General features: G+C 44.5%; 1 protein-coding gene across 1 annotated transcript in view; it reads left to right on the top strand.

Annotated features, from left to right (window-relative positions):
• Positions 1–17109, top strand: part of VAT1 (vesicle amine transport 1) — a 149581-nt gene that overhangs the window by 78263 nt on the left and 54209 nt on the right. Inside the window, exon 2 of the mRNA XM_063960074.1 lies at positions 9826–10033. Coding sequence (XP_063816144.1) covers positions 9826–10033 — 208 coding nt within the window. The remainder of the gene's footprint in view (positions 1–9825; positions 10034–17109) is intronic.

Below are 17109 nucleotides of genomic sequence, written 5' to 3' on the forward strand. Positions count from 1 at the left end.
ACAGAGCCAGAAGTGAGTGAGTAGGTGGCCGGCTTCCTGGTTAGCAGGTCGCAGGCTGTAATGGCGGCACAAGGGTAGGAGCTTCAGAGACACCGTTACCGCTGTAAGGGGGGAGCCACTAATGATACCCACACTGGCAGTACACTACAGGGGTTTTTAACCCACTATAGAACAGAATATTTACCTCAGCCAGTATAAAACACCTGGGAAGACTGCACACCATTAAGGGGGCAGAGCATCACTATTAGCGGATCCAGCAGCTCACCAGTGCCATTTTTCCCGCTGCAGCTATACACAGCCAGATTAGCAGGGAAGTGCAGCTCCTCCACAAGAACTCCAGAACACCTCAACAGTACCAGGGGGTCACAGCAGGGGGAGCAATATTTGGTGTACTAAGCACTATTAAGGATACTTAGTTTGCGACCCAGCTAAACTTGTTTAGCTACAGGAGCACTGTGGCTGGCCCCGTTATACGATCGCCCTGGAAGGGCTCTGTATGGGTTAACTGTGCTTTTAACCTATATTCCTGTGTTCTTTCACATTTACTATGTCAAAGGAGTGTGTATCATGCGCAGCAGAGTGTTTTTCTCAATCTGAGGGATCACTGCAGTGTACTCAGGATAGTACACAATCTCAGGCTAGTGGCTCTGAACCAGTATGGTTAAAGTAAAGGGGATTTCAAATATTTAAAATTATCCCAAAATGAAAAGGAGATGCAATACTTAAGGCAATCTGTTGATGACATCATGAATAGAGATTCAGTGGTCATTCCAGCATCTCAGACCCCTGCCATTTGTCCACAGAAGCGTTCTCTGGCCCAAATCATGCAGCCTGATACCGATGATGCATCAGACCCAGAGGTGGACTCGGGAGGGGGGATGCAGCTTTTGCCACGGGGTATACAGGCCCTGATAGAAGCTGCTAGATGTCCTGCACATTCCTGATAAGGTGTCAGGACGAGGAGGAATCTTATTTTAATATGGGGGGGGGGGGGGGAATCCTCTGCTAATTTACCTGCATCTAAGGAATTAAATTCCCTGTTTGAAGCAACTTGGGTAAATCCTGACAAGAGGTTTCAGGTCCCAAAAAACGGTTACTCACATCCTCCCCGTTTCCTCAGGACGATGGGGGGGGAGGGGGAGGAGGAGAACCCACCGATAATTAATGCATCAGTTTCTAGGCCGTCGCGTAAGATAGTTTTACCTGTTCCTGGGGCAGCTTCCTTGAAGGATGCTGCGGACCGTAAGATTGAGACCACTCAAATCTCTGTACACGGCTATGGCAGTGGCCCAGAGACCCACTATAGCTTGTGCATGGATCTCTAGGGCTATTGCAAAATGGTCAGTGTAATCTAATTGAGGGGTTAGATTTCTTATCCGTGGGGAGATAATTTTACTCCTACAGCGTATACAGGATTCTACTAACTTTATGGCCTTCACCATAAAGGAAATTGGTTTACTCCAATGGACGCACCACTGCTATGGCAGTGTCGGCACACAGGGGCTTGTGGCTACACCAGTGGACTGCAGATTCCAGAAAAGGTGTGGAAAGCCTACCTTTCACAGGTGAAGCCCTTTTTGAAGATTAACTGGATACGTGGATATCCAAGGCTACGGTGGGTAAGTCTACACTCCTTCCGCAGCTCCCCTGGCTAGAAAATCCTACACTGATCTAACTCTGCAGTCCTTTCGGACAGCGAAGTTTAAAAACAAAATCAAAGGTTCTTCTACAGCCTTCAAAGGCAATAGAGGTAAACCCTGAAAACCAGCAACTGCAGGTTCACAGGAACAGAACCCCAGTTCTTCCGCTAAGCCTTCAGCATGACGGTGGACCGCACTGCCTGGAAGACAGGCAGTTGGGAGTCCTTTTAAGATTCTTCAGTCGTGTATGGGAAGCGTCATGCCAGGATCCCTGGGTCAAAGATCTTATAGCCCAGGGCTACAGACTGCAGTTTCAGGAACTCCCCACCTCAGATTCTTCAAATCAGACTTACCAGCTTCTCAAGAAGCAAGTATGACTTTACAGGAAGCAATTAAACTGGTACAGACTGTCATTTTTCCTGTTCCACTTCAGCTGCAAAACCGGGGTTATTACAACCTGTTTGTAGTACCGAAACTGTATTGTTCGGTAAGGCCCATTTTAGATCTCAAGTCGTTGAACTTATGGGTATTCAAGTTCAAGATGAAGTCTGAGAGTGGCCTCTGGTCTGGAGGAGGGGGAATTCTTGGAGTCTCTGAATATCAAGGATGCATACCTTCATATTCTGATTTGGCTGCCTCATCAGGCTTGCCTTACAAGACTGTCACTACCAGTTCCAGGCCCTGCCATTTGGCCTCTCTGGCACCGAGGGTGTTCATCAAGGTTATGGCAGAGATGTTTCTCCTCCGCAAATGGGGAATGAACATCATTCCGTACCTGGACGATCTGCTGATAAAAGCACCATCCAGGGAGAGGTTGTTAGACAACATTGCGCTCTCAACCTGACTACTCCAGGATCACGGGTGGATTCTGAACCTTCCAGATGAGATTTTGGCATCAACACGGAGGCTTCCGTTCCTGGGAATGATGCTGCATACGGAGGCACAAAGTATTCCTTCTGTTGGCAAAGGCATTGGTGATCCAGTCAATGGTGCGGGATGTTCTGAAACCAACCCGGATATCTGTACACCTATGCATTTGCCTTCTGGGGAAGATTGCAGCTGCCTATTTCAACTGGATCTGTTTGACAAGTGGTCCGGATTGCATCTATACATGCACCAGAGGGTCCGTCAGTCCCCAAAAGCCAGGATTTCTCTTCTGTGGTGGCTTCAGACTTCTCACCTGACCGAGGACCAAAGGTTGGATTCAAAATTGGTTTCTGCTAACCACACAAGCCTCAGAGGTTGGGTAGCAGTCACCCAAGGGGAACATTTCCAAGGAAAATGGTCAAGTCAGGAAGCCATGCTTCCGATCAGACCTTTTTTTTTTTTGAAGGGGGTTCTGCACATCCAACCGCCCTTTGTGCCTCCTACAGCACCTTTAGGATCTTAACGTGGTGTTGCAGTTCCTGCAATCTGGTTGGTTTTAGCATTTACAGGATGTAGACTTCAAGTTTCTTACGTGGAAGGCCGTCACACTGTTGGCATTGTCTTCTGTGAGGCGTGTGTTGGAGCTTGGGGTGTTTTCTCACAAGAGCCCCTATTTGATTTTTCATGACAGGGCTGAACTCAGAAATCGTCAGCAATTTCTTCCAAAAGTGGTGTCTGCGTTTCATATTGACCAACCTATTGTGGCTACCGACACTTCTGTGACTTCAAAGTTCTTCGATGTTGTGAGGGCTTTGAAGATCTATGTGAAGCAGACGGCTCATCACCGAAAATCTGACTGTTCTCTATGATCCCAATAAAATTGGGTTTCTGGCTTCAAGGCAGACAATTGCACGCTGGATCAGGCTTTCTATCGGCAGGTTTGCCTTGTCCAAAATCTGCACAGGCCCACTCTACTAGGTCGGTGGGTTCTTCCTGGGCAGCTGCCCGGCGTGTCTTTGCTTTACTGCTTTGCCGAGCAGCTACTTGGTCAGGTTCGAACACGTTTTCAAAGTTCGATACTTTGGCCTCTGAGGACCTTCAGTTTGCTGAGGTTCCTGCAGAACGGATTGACCACTCTCCCACCTGATTTGGGAGCATTGGTACATCCCCCATGGTACGAATATGGACCCCAGTATCCTCTAGGACGTAAGAAAATAGGATTTTAATTACCTACCAGTAAATCCTTCTCGTAGTCCGTAGAGGATACTGGGGTCCATATTAGTACCATGGGGTAGACTGATCCACTAGGAGCCGTAGGCACTTGATAGTGTGGGCTGGCTCCTCCAAGTGCCTACGGCTCCTAGTGGATCAGTCTACCCCATGGTACTAATATGGACCCCAGTATCCTCTACGGACTACGAGAAAAGGATTTACTGGTAGGTAATTAAAGTTTTATGTGATGGATCTGCACAAAATAGTTTAAGTTGGTAAAGTGAAATGAGAAATTTATATATTTTTGTAAATATGTGAGAATTGGCATGTGCATATGTTTTCACCCCCTTTGCTATGAAGCCCCTCAAGTTCTGGTGCAACCAATTACCGTCAGAAGTCACATAATTAGTGAAATGAAGTCCACCTGTGTGCAAAATAAGGGTCTCATGATCTCTGTATAAACGCACCTTTTCTGAGAGGCCCCAGAGGCTGCAACACCACTAAGCAAGAGGCTTCACACCATGAACACAAAGGTGCTCTCCAAATAGTCGGGGACAAAGTTGTTTAAGTACAAGTTAGGGTTGGGTTATAAAAAAAAAAAAAAAAATCCAAATCTTTGATCCCCCGGAGCACCATCAAATCAATCATCTTCAAATGGAAAGAAAATGGTACCACAACAAACCTGCCAAGAAAGAGCCAGCCACCAAAACTCAGACCGGACAAAGAGGGCATTAATCAGAGGCGGCACAGAGACCAAAGGTAACTCTGAAGGAGCTGTAGAGTTTCACAGCAGACACTGGTGTATCTGCGCATGTGACCACAATAAGCTGTACATTCCATAGAGCTGGGCTTTATGGAAGAGTGGCCAGAAAAAAAGGTATTACTTAATGTTAAAAATAAAGGCTTTGAGTTTGCCAAAAGGCATGTGGACGACTCTCCAAATGTATGGAGGAAGGTGCTCTGGTCAGATGAGATTAAAATTGAACTTTTTGGCCACCAAGGAAAAAGCTACAAGATGTCTGGCACAAACCCAACACATCTCATCACCCCAAGAACACCATCCCCACAGTGAAACGTGGTGGTAGCATCATGCTGTGGGAATATTTTCAGCAGCAGGGACTGGGAAACTGTTTCAAGTTGAGGGAAAGATGGATGGTGCTAAATACAGGGATTGAGCAAAACCTGTTTCAGTCTGCGAAGCATATTGTTAAAGCGACACGAGTGGTTTAAGGGGAAACACTTAAATGTGTTTGACTGGTCAAAGCCCAGATCTCAATCCAGATCTGTAGTCAGACTTGAAGATTGCTGTTTGCAAGCGGAAACTATCTAACATGAAGGACCTGGAGCAGTTTTGCAGTGAGGAATGGGAAAAAATCCCAGTTGCAAGATGTGGCAAGCTCATAGAGACTTATCCAAAGTGACTTGCAGCTGTAATTGCCACAAAAGGTGGCTCTACAAAGTACTGACGTTAGGGGGGTGAATAGCTATGCACGCTGAAGTTTTCTATTCTATTATGCTTGCTTCACATAATTAAAAAAAAATCTTCAAAGTTGTAGGCTTGTTCTGTTAATTGAAATGATGCAAACCCTCAAACAATCCTTTTTAATTCCAGGTTGAGGCAACAAAACAAACCTGCAAATGAGGGTGAATACTTCAGCAAGGCACTGTATGTAAAAATGTCTGCGCTCCACAGATGTATATACAATGCAGGGTACAAACAATTCACAATCTGTAACTCCCAAACTCCCCCCCCCCGCCATTCAGGTGAATTTGGATACTCTTATATGCAAAAATTATATTCTTCAAGCAAGCCTCACACGGACAGGCTATTCTCAACTTAATACATGTAAAGAGATTAAAGTCACACAGTGTAGGAACTTTCTACAGATTTAGCTCAACACATTTGCCACTCCCTAAACATGTATCAATATTTATGGGGTGGCGATTCTGATGACTGGTTTAGAGGGTCAGCAAACGATTCTATCCAAATGTGGCTTCTCTTTTCTTACATGACAAAGAGGTGGTACCTGTATAGAAGGTATCTCTCCTTTTAAAAATCGGGTGCCCGCACATCAAGGTATCTTTATCACCTGATATGATCCTCGTCCAATATTCAAGGTAGGTAAAAAATACTTATGTTTGAATAAAACAAATTCTCCAGTAAAAAGGCAGACAACCAGTTCATTTAGAGGGAGTCACTGTTATGTCCATCTCTACATGCACCGCTGGTGCTGATGTTAATGAACTGGATGTCTGCCTTTTTTTTTTTTTTTTTTTTAACTGGAGAGCTTTATGTTGGCATAAGTGTGGGATGGTTGGTTTGTTTGTTTTTTTGTTTTTTAAATCTACACTAATATTATTGGACGAGGATCATATAAGGCGATAGATACCTTGATGTGATAAAAGTAGTAAGCTTTCATGTGAGGACCCGATTTTTAAAATAAGACCTTTTATATGTACCACCTCTTCATGTGAGAAGCCATACTCTGATAGAATCACGTGCAGTGACTCTCTAAACCACAGGTTCTCAAACTCTGTCCTCAGGACCCCACATGGTGCATGTTTTGTAGGTCTCCTCACAGAATCGCAAGCGAAATAATTAGCTCCACCTGTGGACCTTTTAAAATGTGTCAGTGAGTAATTAATTCACCTGTGCATCTGCTGGGTTACCTGCAAAACATGCACTGTGTGGGGTCCTGAGGACCGAGTTTGAGAACCTATGGTTTAGAGTCTAAACCATAGGTTCTCAAACCTCTGTCTTCAGGACCCCACACAGTGCATGTTTTGCAGATCTCCTCACAGAATCACAAGTGAAATAATTAGCTCCACCTGTGGACCTTTTACAATGTGTCAGTGAGTAATACACCTGTGCACTTGCTGGTTTACCTGCAAAACATGCACCGTGTGGGGTCCTGAGGACAGAGTTTGAGAACCTCTGCCCTAAACCATTTGTCAGAATCGCAACCCCATAAATATTGCATGTTTAGGGAGTTGCAAATGTGTTTAGCAAATCGGTAGAAACTTCCTACACTTTTTTTTTTTTTTTTTTTTTTTTTTTTTTTGTAAAATCTCTTTACATGTATTTTGAGAAAATTAGCCTATGTTTGATATGATTTCTTGAAGAACAATACCATTTTCGCATATAACAGGAGTATCAGAACTCATCTGAATAGGGGATTATGATTTACAGATTAAATGGTTTGTACCCTGCATTGTATATCATACTTGCCTACCTGACCCTCTCCATGAGGGAGAAAATGCTGTTCCTGGACTTTTCTGGTACTGTATGATTGCCATCACCTGTGGTGAGCTAGTTAATTGATAAGAAAGGTGTTTCACCACAGGTGATGGCAATCATACATTACCAGGAAAGTCCAGGAACAGCATTTTCTCCCTCATGGAGAGGGTCAGGTAGGCAAGTATGTTGTATATTCATCTGTGGAGCGCAGATATAACATTGTTACATACGATATTCCTTTTACCAGGTAGTGATAGCACCTGACGATATTCTCAGCTGTGCCTTTCCTGCGCAACAGAGGTTCATTTCTATCTACTCCCTTTTCTACTACCTTCACTGCTTACCTGTAAAAGCGAATAGTTTTAAAGATTGGCTTACTCAATTTCAAAGCCCTAAAGGACTAGGACTCAAGGTACTGGAATCTGGTTCCTTACTGTCCCACTCAATTATTATCCTCTGTAGATGGACTATTAACAGTACCTAGAATCTCCCTGAATTCATGTAGGGGGTCAGCTTTCTGGCTCACTCTATGCAACGCTCTTCCATGCACCATTCATGAAGCTCCACTCTAGAATTCTAACTTGAGAGTTGCCTATTTACTCATGCATATCTGTTAAGTATGTGTGTTTTTTTGTTTTGTTTTTTGTGCTGTAAAGTACTTGAGCCATATTAGGAGAAATCTCATCTACTTGTACCTGTTCAGAATTCAACCATTGAATGTGGGTAGAATGAAGTACAGGGAGTTGATGGACTAATTTCTCAATCTGTTACAGGAGTGTACCTATACTTGGGCTAAAATCAGGGCCAACTGCCAGTGGACTACGAGGCCTTCACATGTTCTGTAAAGAAGTATTGTTTATCAGTGTTCTCCCACCATTCTGTGGTGGTTATATTCAACTTGGTTTATATGGAGTAGCAATTTGGTGCCTAGCTGTCAACCTACAAAGACCCACTTCTATTGGAGGTCACAATTCTAGCATTCCCCTATAGAAGTGCTGTTGATTAAGATATTGACTAACTTGGACACCCCCAGTGGAAAAAATGTACATTATTCTTACCCTGCTGGTAGTGTCATGGCACTGTCTTATGGCCATCAAGCTTCACAATGCTTGGTCCATAATTTCAATCCTTATACCATTGCAGCACTGCAGCAGGATAAGATTTTCTACTTCATATCCCACAATTACAATGTTAGGATGAAATGTTTTGGTTTGCTGACTTTAGCTGGTTACTAGTTTTGCTATCTGGTAGCAGTCTTAAAATGGCTTTGTCCATTAAAATGAAAGCCTAACTCTGATACTTGACTGCATTACACTTAACTTGCAGTTATGGCAAATGCTGTGTTAGAGCCGCTCATAGGACAGTTGTGCATTGCAGCACAGAGGTGATGTGGATACATGAGCTCCTTTTTGTAGTTGTATGTACTATGCGTGTTTCAGGATTTGCGTTTCTGAATGGTGATGGGTGTGGCTTCTCAGATGCAGGCATGTCGCAGTAGCTTCTGGATCACAACCTTTTAGCAGTGTGCATTAAGGAGTTTTAAATTAAGTCTAAACCTGGTTTCCAAGCTACTGGGGGATGCACATAATTCACTTGTCATTTTTTCCTTTATTTCTGACTGTAGTACACTTTTTAGAATACCCCTGATCAAGTGATAAAATCTGCAAATTTAAACTAACCTTTGTCTTGCTGACTTGAAGTTTATATCTAATGCCTTCCATAGGGGAAATAGACTTTGCTGTATAATACAGACGATGCTAAAAATCATTTAAACTTGAGTTAGTAAATGTCTTGTGCGGGTTTTTATTGTATGCTTTCTTTGAAAATGTTGATATAGATGGTCTAGAGAAAATGTACATCTTCAACTTAAGTTCATGCATACTAAAAATTGAAAACCTTGATGAAGGTATTGTGCTGCATTTAGATAGTTGAAGGTAAATTATTAGTATTTAAGTTTTGGACGTGGCACTTCCCAACTATCTTTTTAATAGACTACAAACACTTAAAATAACATTACTAGGATACCTAAGTCATAACGGCTTCATCCATTTAAAGTCTTCATCCACACACCTTTAGTTTTAAGAACATGAATATTTAATTTGTTACGGACATTGTGTGAAAATTGTTACATAATGCCTTCCCACTCACCTCATCAAGTACTGCGATGAACAGACCTTTCTAAACTGGTTCTCTTTTTTGTAGTTTTGGTAGTTGACAGACCTGTGTATCTAACTAAATTGGGACAAAATGTATTTCACCAGGTCTCTACATCAGTGGTTTGCAAGCTGGGTGCAGTGTAGGACTAGGGCATTAAGGGCCTACAGGGGAATACAGTGCCAGCTGACTGGTTTGCCTAACCAGTATAGTGCATGAGCTGGGCCCCTTGCTAGTACATGGATCTTCATGTACCAGGATTAACACCAGAAATGCATGGTTGAAAATACTTCATAGTCCTTTACAGTATAATGTAACAAATGCATAGTGCAAGTGCACAGACTGGGACCTGATCCCTAGAGGATCAGGTCACCTTCCCAACCCCCCCCACCCCCTCTCCCCAGCAGTGAGGCCCACCAGGGTTTTCCACAAGTACCCCTGGTCCAGGACCAATTCAAATCTATGGTCCATTTATTAATATCCAATACCAGTGCTTGTTTCTTCCAATTTAGAAAATGCGGTCAACAAATTAATTCTGTTCCTCACTATATAATTGATGCGAACGATGACCTATAAACACTATTTAGTTTAATGTTTTTTGTTTTTTTTTAGCCTGGGGGTGTTGAGAAATATTGATGCTCAAGTGATTAAGAATTGGGAACCACTGCTCTACAGTACTGTATTCTGACGCGTTAATCTTTGGCTTTTTTCCAGGTTGGAGATAATGTGTTGGTGTTCAGCCGGTTTGGTTTATGGCAAGAATTGGTCACTGTACAAGTCAACCACACATTTATAATGCCGGAAGGCATGAGCTTCCAGGAAGGTGCGGCCTTGCTGGTAAACTACATCACTGCCTACATGATACTGTTCAACTTTGGCAATCTTAGACCGAAACAGAGTGTCCTCATCCACATGGCAGCAGGTAAGATTTGAGTGTGTACTTGCAGTGGTGAATGATAGGACAGCCAAGCTATCATGGGACTTTAAATAAAGCTACTCACTTCACTGGTTTCCTGGTTGGTGGAAAAATGTCCATGCCTCAACTGTAGTTATATTGAGATTACATGTGGGTTACCACCACTTCCTGCTAAAGCTAGTATTTCCATCTATGGACATACATGGCTTCTGGTTTTGACCCATTAAAATGTTTAGAATTGCATCTTGTAACATCCTTCAGTAGTATGTATTGGAGCATTCCAACAATTGACATCAGTTCCTGCTGTTTAATAGCAAGCAGTTAACATGCTTCCTTTCTCTTTCCTGCGTCCAATGATCTCTTCCTGTCTGAAGTAGAATTCCTGTTTAGGTTAAAGCATTGTATTGTGACTAATATGAGGAAGGTATTTAAACAAGTGAATGGTCCCTTGATTTATCTTGTGCAGTCCAATAATGGTTTTTAATCTGTAGTAAATCTTTGAGGTCAGCTGCTACCATACACAGGGTAAAAAGTCTTCAAAGTATTCTATTAAGTGTCTATTCATTCTAATCATGTTAATGGCAGTTTGTCCTCATTTCTACTGCTTATCACTAGTCTACTAAATTAAGTCTGCCATATTGTGACTATAGGATCAACTCACAATATTAGTGTAGGCAACAAGTACACTTTAAACTAAGGCTAGAATCTTCTAAACGGATGTCCATTTTTGACTCCCATACAATCTAGCTATGTGGCTTATAGATTTACCATACCATTCCTTTTTAACTGGGATCCTCATGGATTACACAGGTTCGGTGCCTTATAAAAACCAGGTGAAATTCAGTGTTGAAGTCATGAATTACACAGATTTTGTGGCTGCCTGAGTGTCACAGTTTAAAGGGATGGTAAGCCTACCTATAAAGGACTTGGTAGCTTGGTAATTATTAAAAAAAAAAGTTATTCATCCAGTGTTTTAAATGGCTAAAGGAGGACCAAACGATTGAAATTGTGACCATATAAACCAAACTTTGCTCTGAAACACCCACATGGGCTCAAAACATGGACCTATTTGAGGTTCCCCCAACCCAAAAACCCCCCACAATTGTAATGCCTCATCCAAAAGCAGTACAGTAGGGAAGTTTTTAAACTGTAACACTTTAATTTGAGTATTAATGAATGACCCTATGCTGACTTATCTGCAATAAAAATTGCTTGACTTGTATTGACAGAGCAGTATTCAATTCTTTCCACCCCCTTCCACACCCATTCTGTTTCTGCAGACTGGTATGGTATAATTTCAGTTTGCTACCCCTGGGGTAGCGAGGCACCCAAACCTTTATGCAGCTAAACCGGATTACTATGGGTGCAATATGCGTGGTCATGGGGATCATGTTAGAAAGATTAGACGTGATATCGTTTTATATACAGCCCTTAAGGTCCCATTGTGCTACATAGAATGTGACAATCTTGTCTTATTTAAATTTGTAGTCTTGTATGTTAGATCTAGAACTGTAACATTTGGGTATGCATTTCCTAAAGTGCAGGTTTACAAATGTTGCATTGTATCAATTGCAAGCAACAAAATTCAATTTATTTTTTTTACAATGTACCAGATGATGGAAGATTTTGATTGGCTGCTATGGGTGAGAACTCTTATGTAAATTAACTCTCCATTGTACCCTTTATTTCTCTAACGTCCTAAGTGGATGCTGGGGACTCCGTCAGGACCATGGGGTTTAGCGGCTCCGCAGGAGACAGGGCACAATAATAACTTTAGGATCAGGTGGTGTGCACTGGCTCCTCCCCCTATGACCCTCCTCCAAGCCTCAGTTAGATTTTTGTGCCCGGCCGAGAAGGGTGCAATCTAGGTGGCTCTCCTGAGCTGCTTAGAATAAAAGTTTAAGTTAGGTTTTTTATTTTCAGTGAGTCCTGCTGGCAACAGGCTCACTGCTACAAGGGACTTAGGGGAGAGAAGTAAACTCACCTGCGTGCAGGATGGATTGGCTTCTTAGGCTACTGGACACCATTAGCTCCAGAGGGAGTCGGAACACAGGTCTCACCCTGGGGTTCGTCCCGGAGCCGTGCCGCCGACCCCCCTTGCAGATGCCGAAGTTGAAGAGGTCCAGAAACAGGTGGCAGAAGACTTTCAGTCTTCATAAGGTAGCGCACAGCACTGCAGCTGTGCGCCATTGTTGTCAGCACACTTCATACCAGCGGTCACTGAGGGTGCAGGGCGCTGGGGGGGCGCCCTGGGCAGCAATGTATTATACCTTTTTTTATGGCTAAAATACATCACATATAGCCCTTGAGGCTATATGGATGTATTTAACCCCTGCCAGATCTCACAAACTCCGGGAGAAGAGCCCGCCGTTTTAGGGGGCGGGGCCTATTCTCCTCAGCACACGGCGCCATTTTCCTGCTCAGCTCTGCTGTGAGGAAGGCTCCCAGGCTCTCCCCTGCACTGCACTACAGAAACAGGGTTAAAACAGAGAGGGGGGGCACTTATTTGGCGATATGATTACATATGTGAAAATGCTATAAGGGAAAACACTTGTATAAGGGGTTGTCCCTGTATAATTATAGCGTTTTTGGTGTGTGCTGGCAAACTCTCCCTCTGTCTCCCCAAAGGGCTAGTGGGGTCCTGTCCTCTATCAGAGCATTCCCTGTGTGTGTGCTGTGTCGGTACGTGTGTGTCGACATGTAGGACGATGTTGGTGAGGAGGCGGAGCAAATTGCCTGTATTGGTGATGTCACTCTCTAGGGAGTCGACACCGGAATGGATGGCTTATTTAGGAATTACGTGATAATGTCAACACGATACAAGGTCGGTTGACGACATGAGACGGCCGGCAAACAAATTAGTACCTGTCCAGGCGTCTCAGACACCGTCAGGGGCTTGTAAAAACGCCCTTTTACCTCAGTTGGTCGACACAGACACGGACACTGACTTCAGTGTCGACGGTGAAGAAACAAACGTATTTTCCTTTAGGGCCACACGTTACATGTTAAGGGCAATGAAGGAGGTGTTACATATTTCTGATACTACAAGTACCACAAATAAGGGTATTATGTAGGGTGGGAATAATCTACTTGTAGTTTTTCCTGAATCAGATAAATTAAAGTGTGATACGTGGGTTTCCTCCGAGAGAAAATTATTGGAGGTATACCCTTTCCCGCCAGAAGTGAGGGCGAGTTGGGAAACACACCTTAGGGTGGATAAGGCGCTCACACGCTTATAAAAACAAGTGGCGTTACAGTCTCCAGATACGGCCGCCCTCAAAGAGCCAGCTGATAGGAAGCTGAAAAATATCCTAAAAAGTATATACACACATACTGGTGTTATACTACGACCAGCAATCGCCTCAGCCTGGATGTGCAGCGCTGGGGGGGCTTGGTCGGATTTCCTGACTGAAAATATTGATACCCTTGACAGGAACAATATTTTATTGACTATAGAGCATTTTAAGGATGCATTTCTATATATGTGAGATGCGCAGAGGGATATTTGCATTCTGGCATCAAGAGTAGATGTGATGTCCATATCTGCCAGACGATGTTTATAGACACGACAGTGGTCGGGTGATGCAGATTCCAGACGGCACATGGAAGTATTGCCGTATAAAGGGGCGGTCCATCGGACCTGGTGGCCATGGCAACAGCTGGAAAATCCACTTTTGTTACCCCAAGTCACATCTCGGCAGAAAAGGACAGTCTTTTCAGTCTCAGTCCTTTCGTACCCATAAAGGCAGGCGGGCAAAAGGCCAGTCATATCTGCCCAGGGTTAGAGGAAAGGGAAGAAGACTGCAGCAGGCAGCCCATTCCCAGGAACAGAAGTCCTCCACAGCTTCTGCCAAGTCCGCAGCATGACGCTGGGGCCATACAAGCGGACTCAGGTGCGGTGGGGGGTCATCTCAAGAGTTTCAGCACGCAGTGGGCTCACTCGCAAGTGGACTCCTGGATCCTACACGTAGTATCCCAGGTGTACATTGGAAATTCGAGACGTCTTCCCCTCACAAGTTCCTGAAGTCTGCTTTACCAACGTCTCCCTCCGACAGGGAGGCAGTATTGGAAAAAAATTCACAGGCTGTATTCCCAGCAGGTGATAATCAAAGTACCCCTCCTACAACAAGGGAAGGGGTATTATTCCACACTATATTGTGGTACTGAAGCCAAACGGCTCGGTGAGATCTAAAAGATTTGAACAATTACATACAAGGGTTCAAATCAAGATGGAGTCGCTCAGAGCAGTGATAGCGAACCAGGACGATATGGTGTCACTGGATATCAGGGACGCTTACCTACATGTCCAAATTTTGCCCTTCTCACCAAGGGTATCTCAGGTTCGTAGTACAGAACTGTCACTATCAGTTCAGACGCTGCCGTTTGGATTGTCCACGGCACCCCGGGTCTTTACCATGGTAATGGCCGAAATGATGATTCTTCCTAAAAGAAATATGGACGCTTTCCTGATAAGGGCAAGGTCCAGAGAACAGTTGGCGGTCGGAGTAGCACTATCTCAAGTAGTTCTACGACAGCACGAGTGGATTCTAAATATTCCAAAATCGCAGCTTTTTCCGACGACACGTCTAATGTTCCTAGGAATGATTCTGGACACAGTCCAGAAAAGGATGTTTTCTCCCGGAGAAGACCAGGGAGTTATCCGAGCTAGTCAGGAACCTCCTAAAACCAGGAAAAGTATCAGTGCATCATTGCACAAGGGTCCTGTGAAAAATGGTGGTTTCTTACAAAACGATCCCATTCGGTAGATTTCACGCAAGAACCTTTCAGTGGAATCTGCTGGGAAAATGGTCCGGATCGCATCTTCAGATGCATCAGCGGATAACCCTGTCTCCAAGGACAAGGGTGTTTTCTTCTGCGGTGGCTGCAGAGTGCTCATCTATGAAAGGGCCGCAGATTCGACATTCAGGACTGGGTCCTGGTGACCACGGATGCCAGCCTGAGTGGCTGGGGAGCAGTCACACAAGGAAAAAATTTCCAGGGAGTGTGATCAAGTCTGGAGACTTCTCTCCACATAAATATACTGGAGCTAAGGGCAATTTACAAGGCTCTAAGCTTAGCAAGACCTCTGCTTCAAGGTCAGCCGGTATTGATCCAGTGGGACAACATCACGGCAGTCGCCCACGTAAACAGACAGGGCGGCACATGAAGCAGGAGGGAAATGGCAGAAACTGCAAGGATTCTTCGCTGGGCGAAAAATCATGTGATAACACTCTCAGCAGTGTTAATTCCGGGAGTGGAAAACTGGGAAGCAAACTTCCTCAGCAGGCATAACCTCCACCCGGGAGAGTGGGGACTTCAGCGGGAAGTCTTCCACATGATTGTAAACCGTTGGGAAAAACCAAAGGTGGACATGATGGCGTCCCGCCTGAACAAAAAACTAGACAAATATTGCGCCAGGTCAAGGGACCCTCAGGCAATAGCGGTGGACGCTCTGGTATGTGTTCCCTCCTATGCATCTCATACCAAAAGTACTGAGAATCATAAGAAGGAGATGAGTAAGAACGATACTCGTGGTTCCGGATGGGTCAAGAAGGACTTGGTACCCGGAACTTCAAGAGATGCTCACGGAAGAACCGTGGCCTTTACCTTTAAGAAAGGACCTGCTCCAGCAGGGGCCTTGTCTGTTCCAAGACTTACCGCGGCTGCGTTTGACGGCATGGCAGTTGAACGCCGGATCCTGAAAGGGCATTCCAGATGAAGTCATCCCTACCCTGGTCGAAGCCAGGAAGGATGTAACCGCAAAACATTTTCACCGCATTTGGCGAAAATATGTTGCGTGGTGTGAGGCCAAGAAGGTCCCTACAGAGGAATTCCAACTGGGTCGTTTCCTACATTTCCTGAAAACAGGACTGTCTATGGGCCTAAAATTAGGGTCCATTAAGGTTCAAATTTCGACCCTGTCAAATTTCTTCCAGAAAGAACTGGCTTCAGTGCCTGAAGTTCAGACGTTTATAAAAGGGGTACTGCATATACAGCCTCCTTTGTGCCCCCAGTGGCACCTTGGGATCTCAATGTTTTGAGTTTCCTAAAGTCACATTGGTTTGATCCACTCACCACTGTGGAATTAAAATATTTCACATGGAAGGTAAAGATTCTATTAGCCCTGGCTTCAGCCAGGCGTGTGTCAGAATGGGCGGCTTTATCATATAAAAGCCCTTACTTAATTTTTCATTCCGACAGGGCAGAATTGAGGACTCGTCCTCAATTTCTCCTTAAGGTGTTTTCTGTTTTTCACATGAACCAACCTATTGTGGTACCTGCGGCTACTAGGGACTTGGAGGACTCCAAGTTACTTGACGTTGTCAGGGCCCTGAAAATATATGTTCCCAGGACGACTGGAGTCAGAAAATCTGACTCGCTGTTTAGCCTGTATGCACCCAACAAGATGGGTGTTCCTGCTTCTAAGCAGACGATTGCTCGCTGGATTTGTAGTACAATTCAGCTTGCACATTCTGTGGCAGGCTTGCTACAGCCAAAATCAGTAAAAGCCCATTCCACAAGGAAGTGGGCTCATCTTGGGCGGCTGCCCGAGGGGTCTCGGCTTTACAACTTTGCCGAGCTGCTACTTGGTCAGGGGCACACCCTGACTGAGGAGGACCTGGAGTTCTCTCATTCGGTGCTGCAGAGTCATCCGCACTCTCCCGCCCGTTTGGGAGCTTTGGTATAATCCCCATGGTCCTGACGGAGTCCCAGCATCCACTTAGGACGTCAGAGAAAATAAGAATTTACTTACCGATAATTCTATTTCTCGTAGTCCGTAGTGGATGCTGGGCGCCCATCCCAAGTGCGGATTGTCTGCAATACTTGTACATAGTTATTGTTACAAAAATCGGGTTATTCTTGTTGTGAGCCATCTTTTCAGAGGCTCCTTCGTTGTTATCATACTGTTAACTGGGTTCAGATCACAGGTTGTACGGTGTGATTGGTGTGGCTGGTATGAGTCTTACCCGGGATTCAATATCCTTCCTTATTATGCACGCTCGTCCGGGCACAGTATCCTAACTGAGGCTTGGAGGAGGGTCATAGGGGGAGGAGCCAGTGCACACCACCTGATCCTAAAG

This window comes from Pseudophryne corroboree, chromosome 3, assembly GCF_028390025.1.
Source record: "Pseudophryne corroboree isolate aPseCor3 chromosome 3, aPseCor3.hap2, whole genome shotgun sequence".
NCBI classification, from domain to species: Eukaryota; Metazoa; Chordata; class Amphibia; order Anura; family Myobatrachidae; genus Pseudophryne; species Pseudophryne corroboree.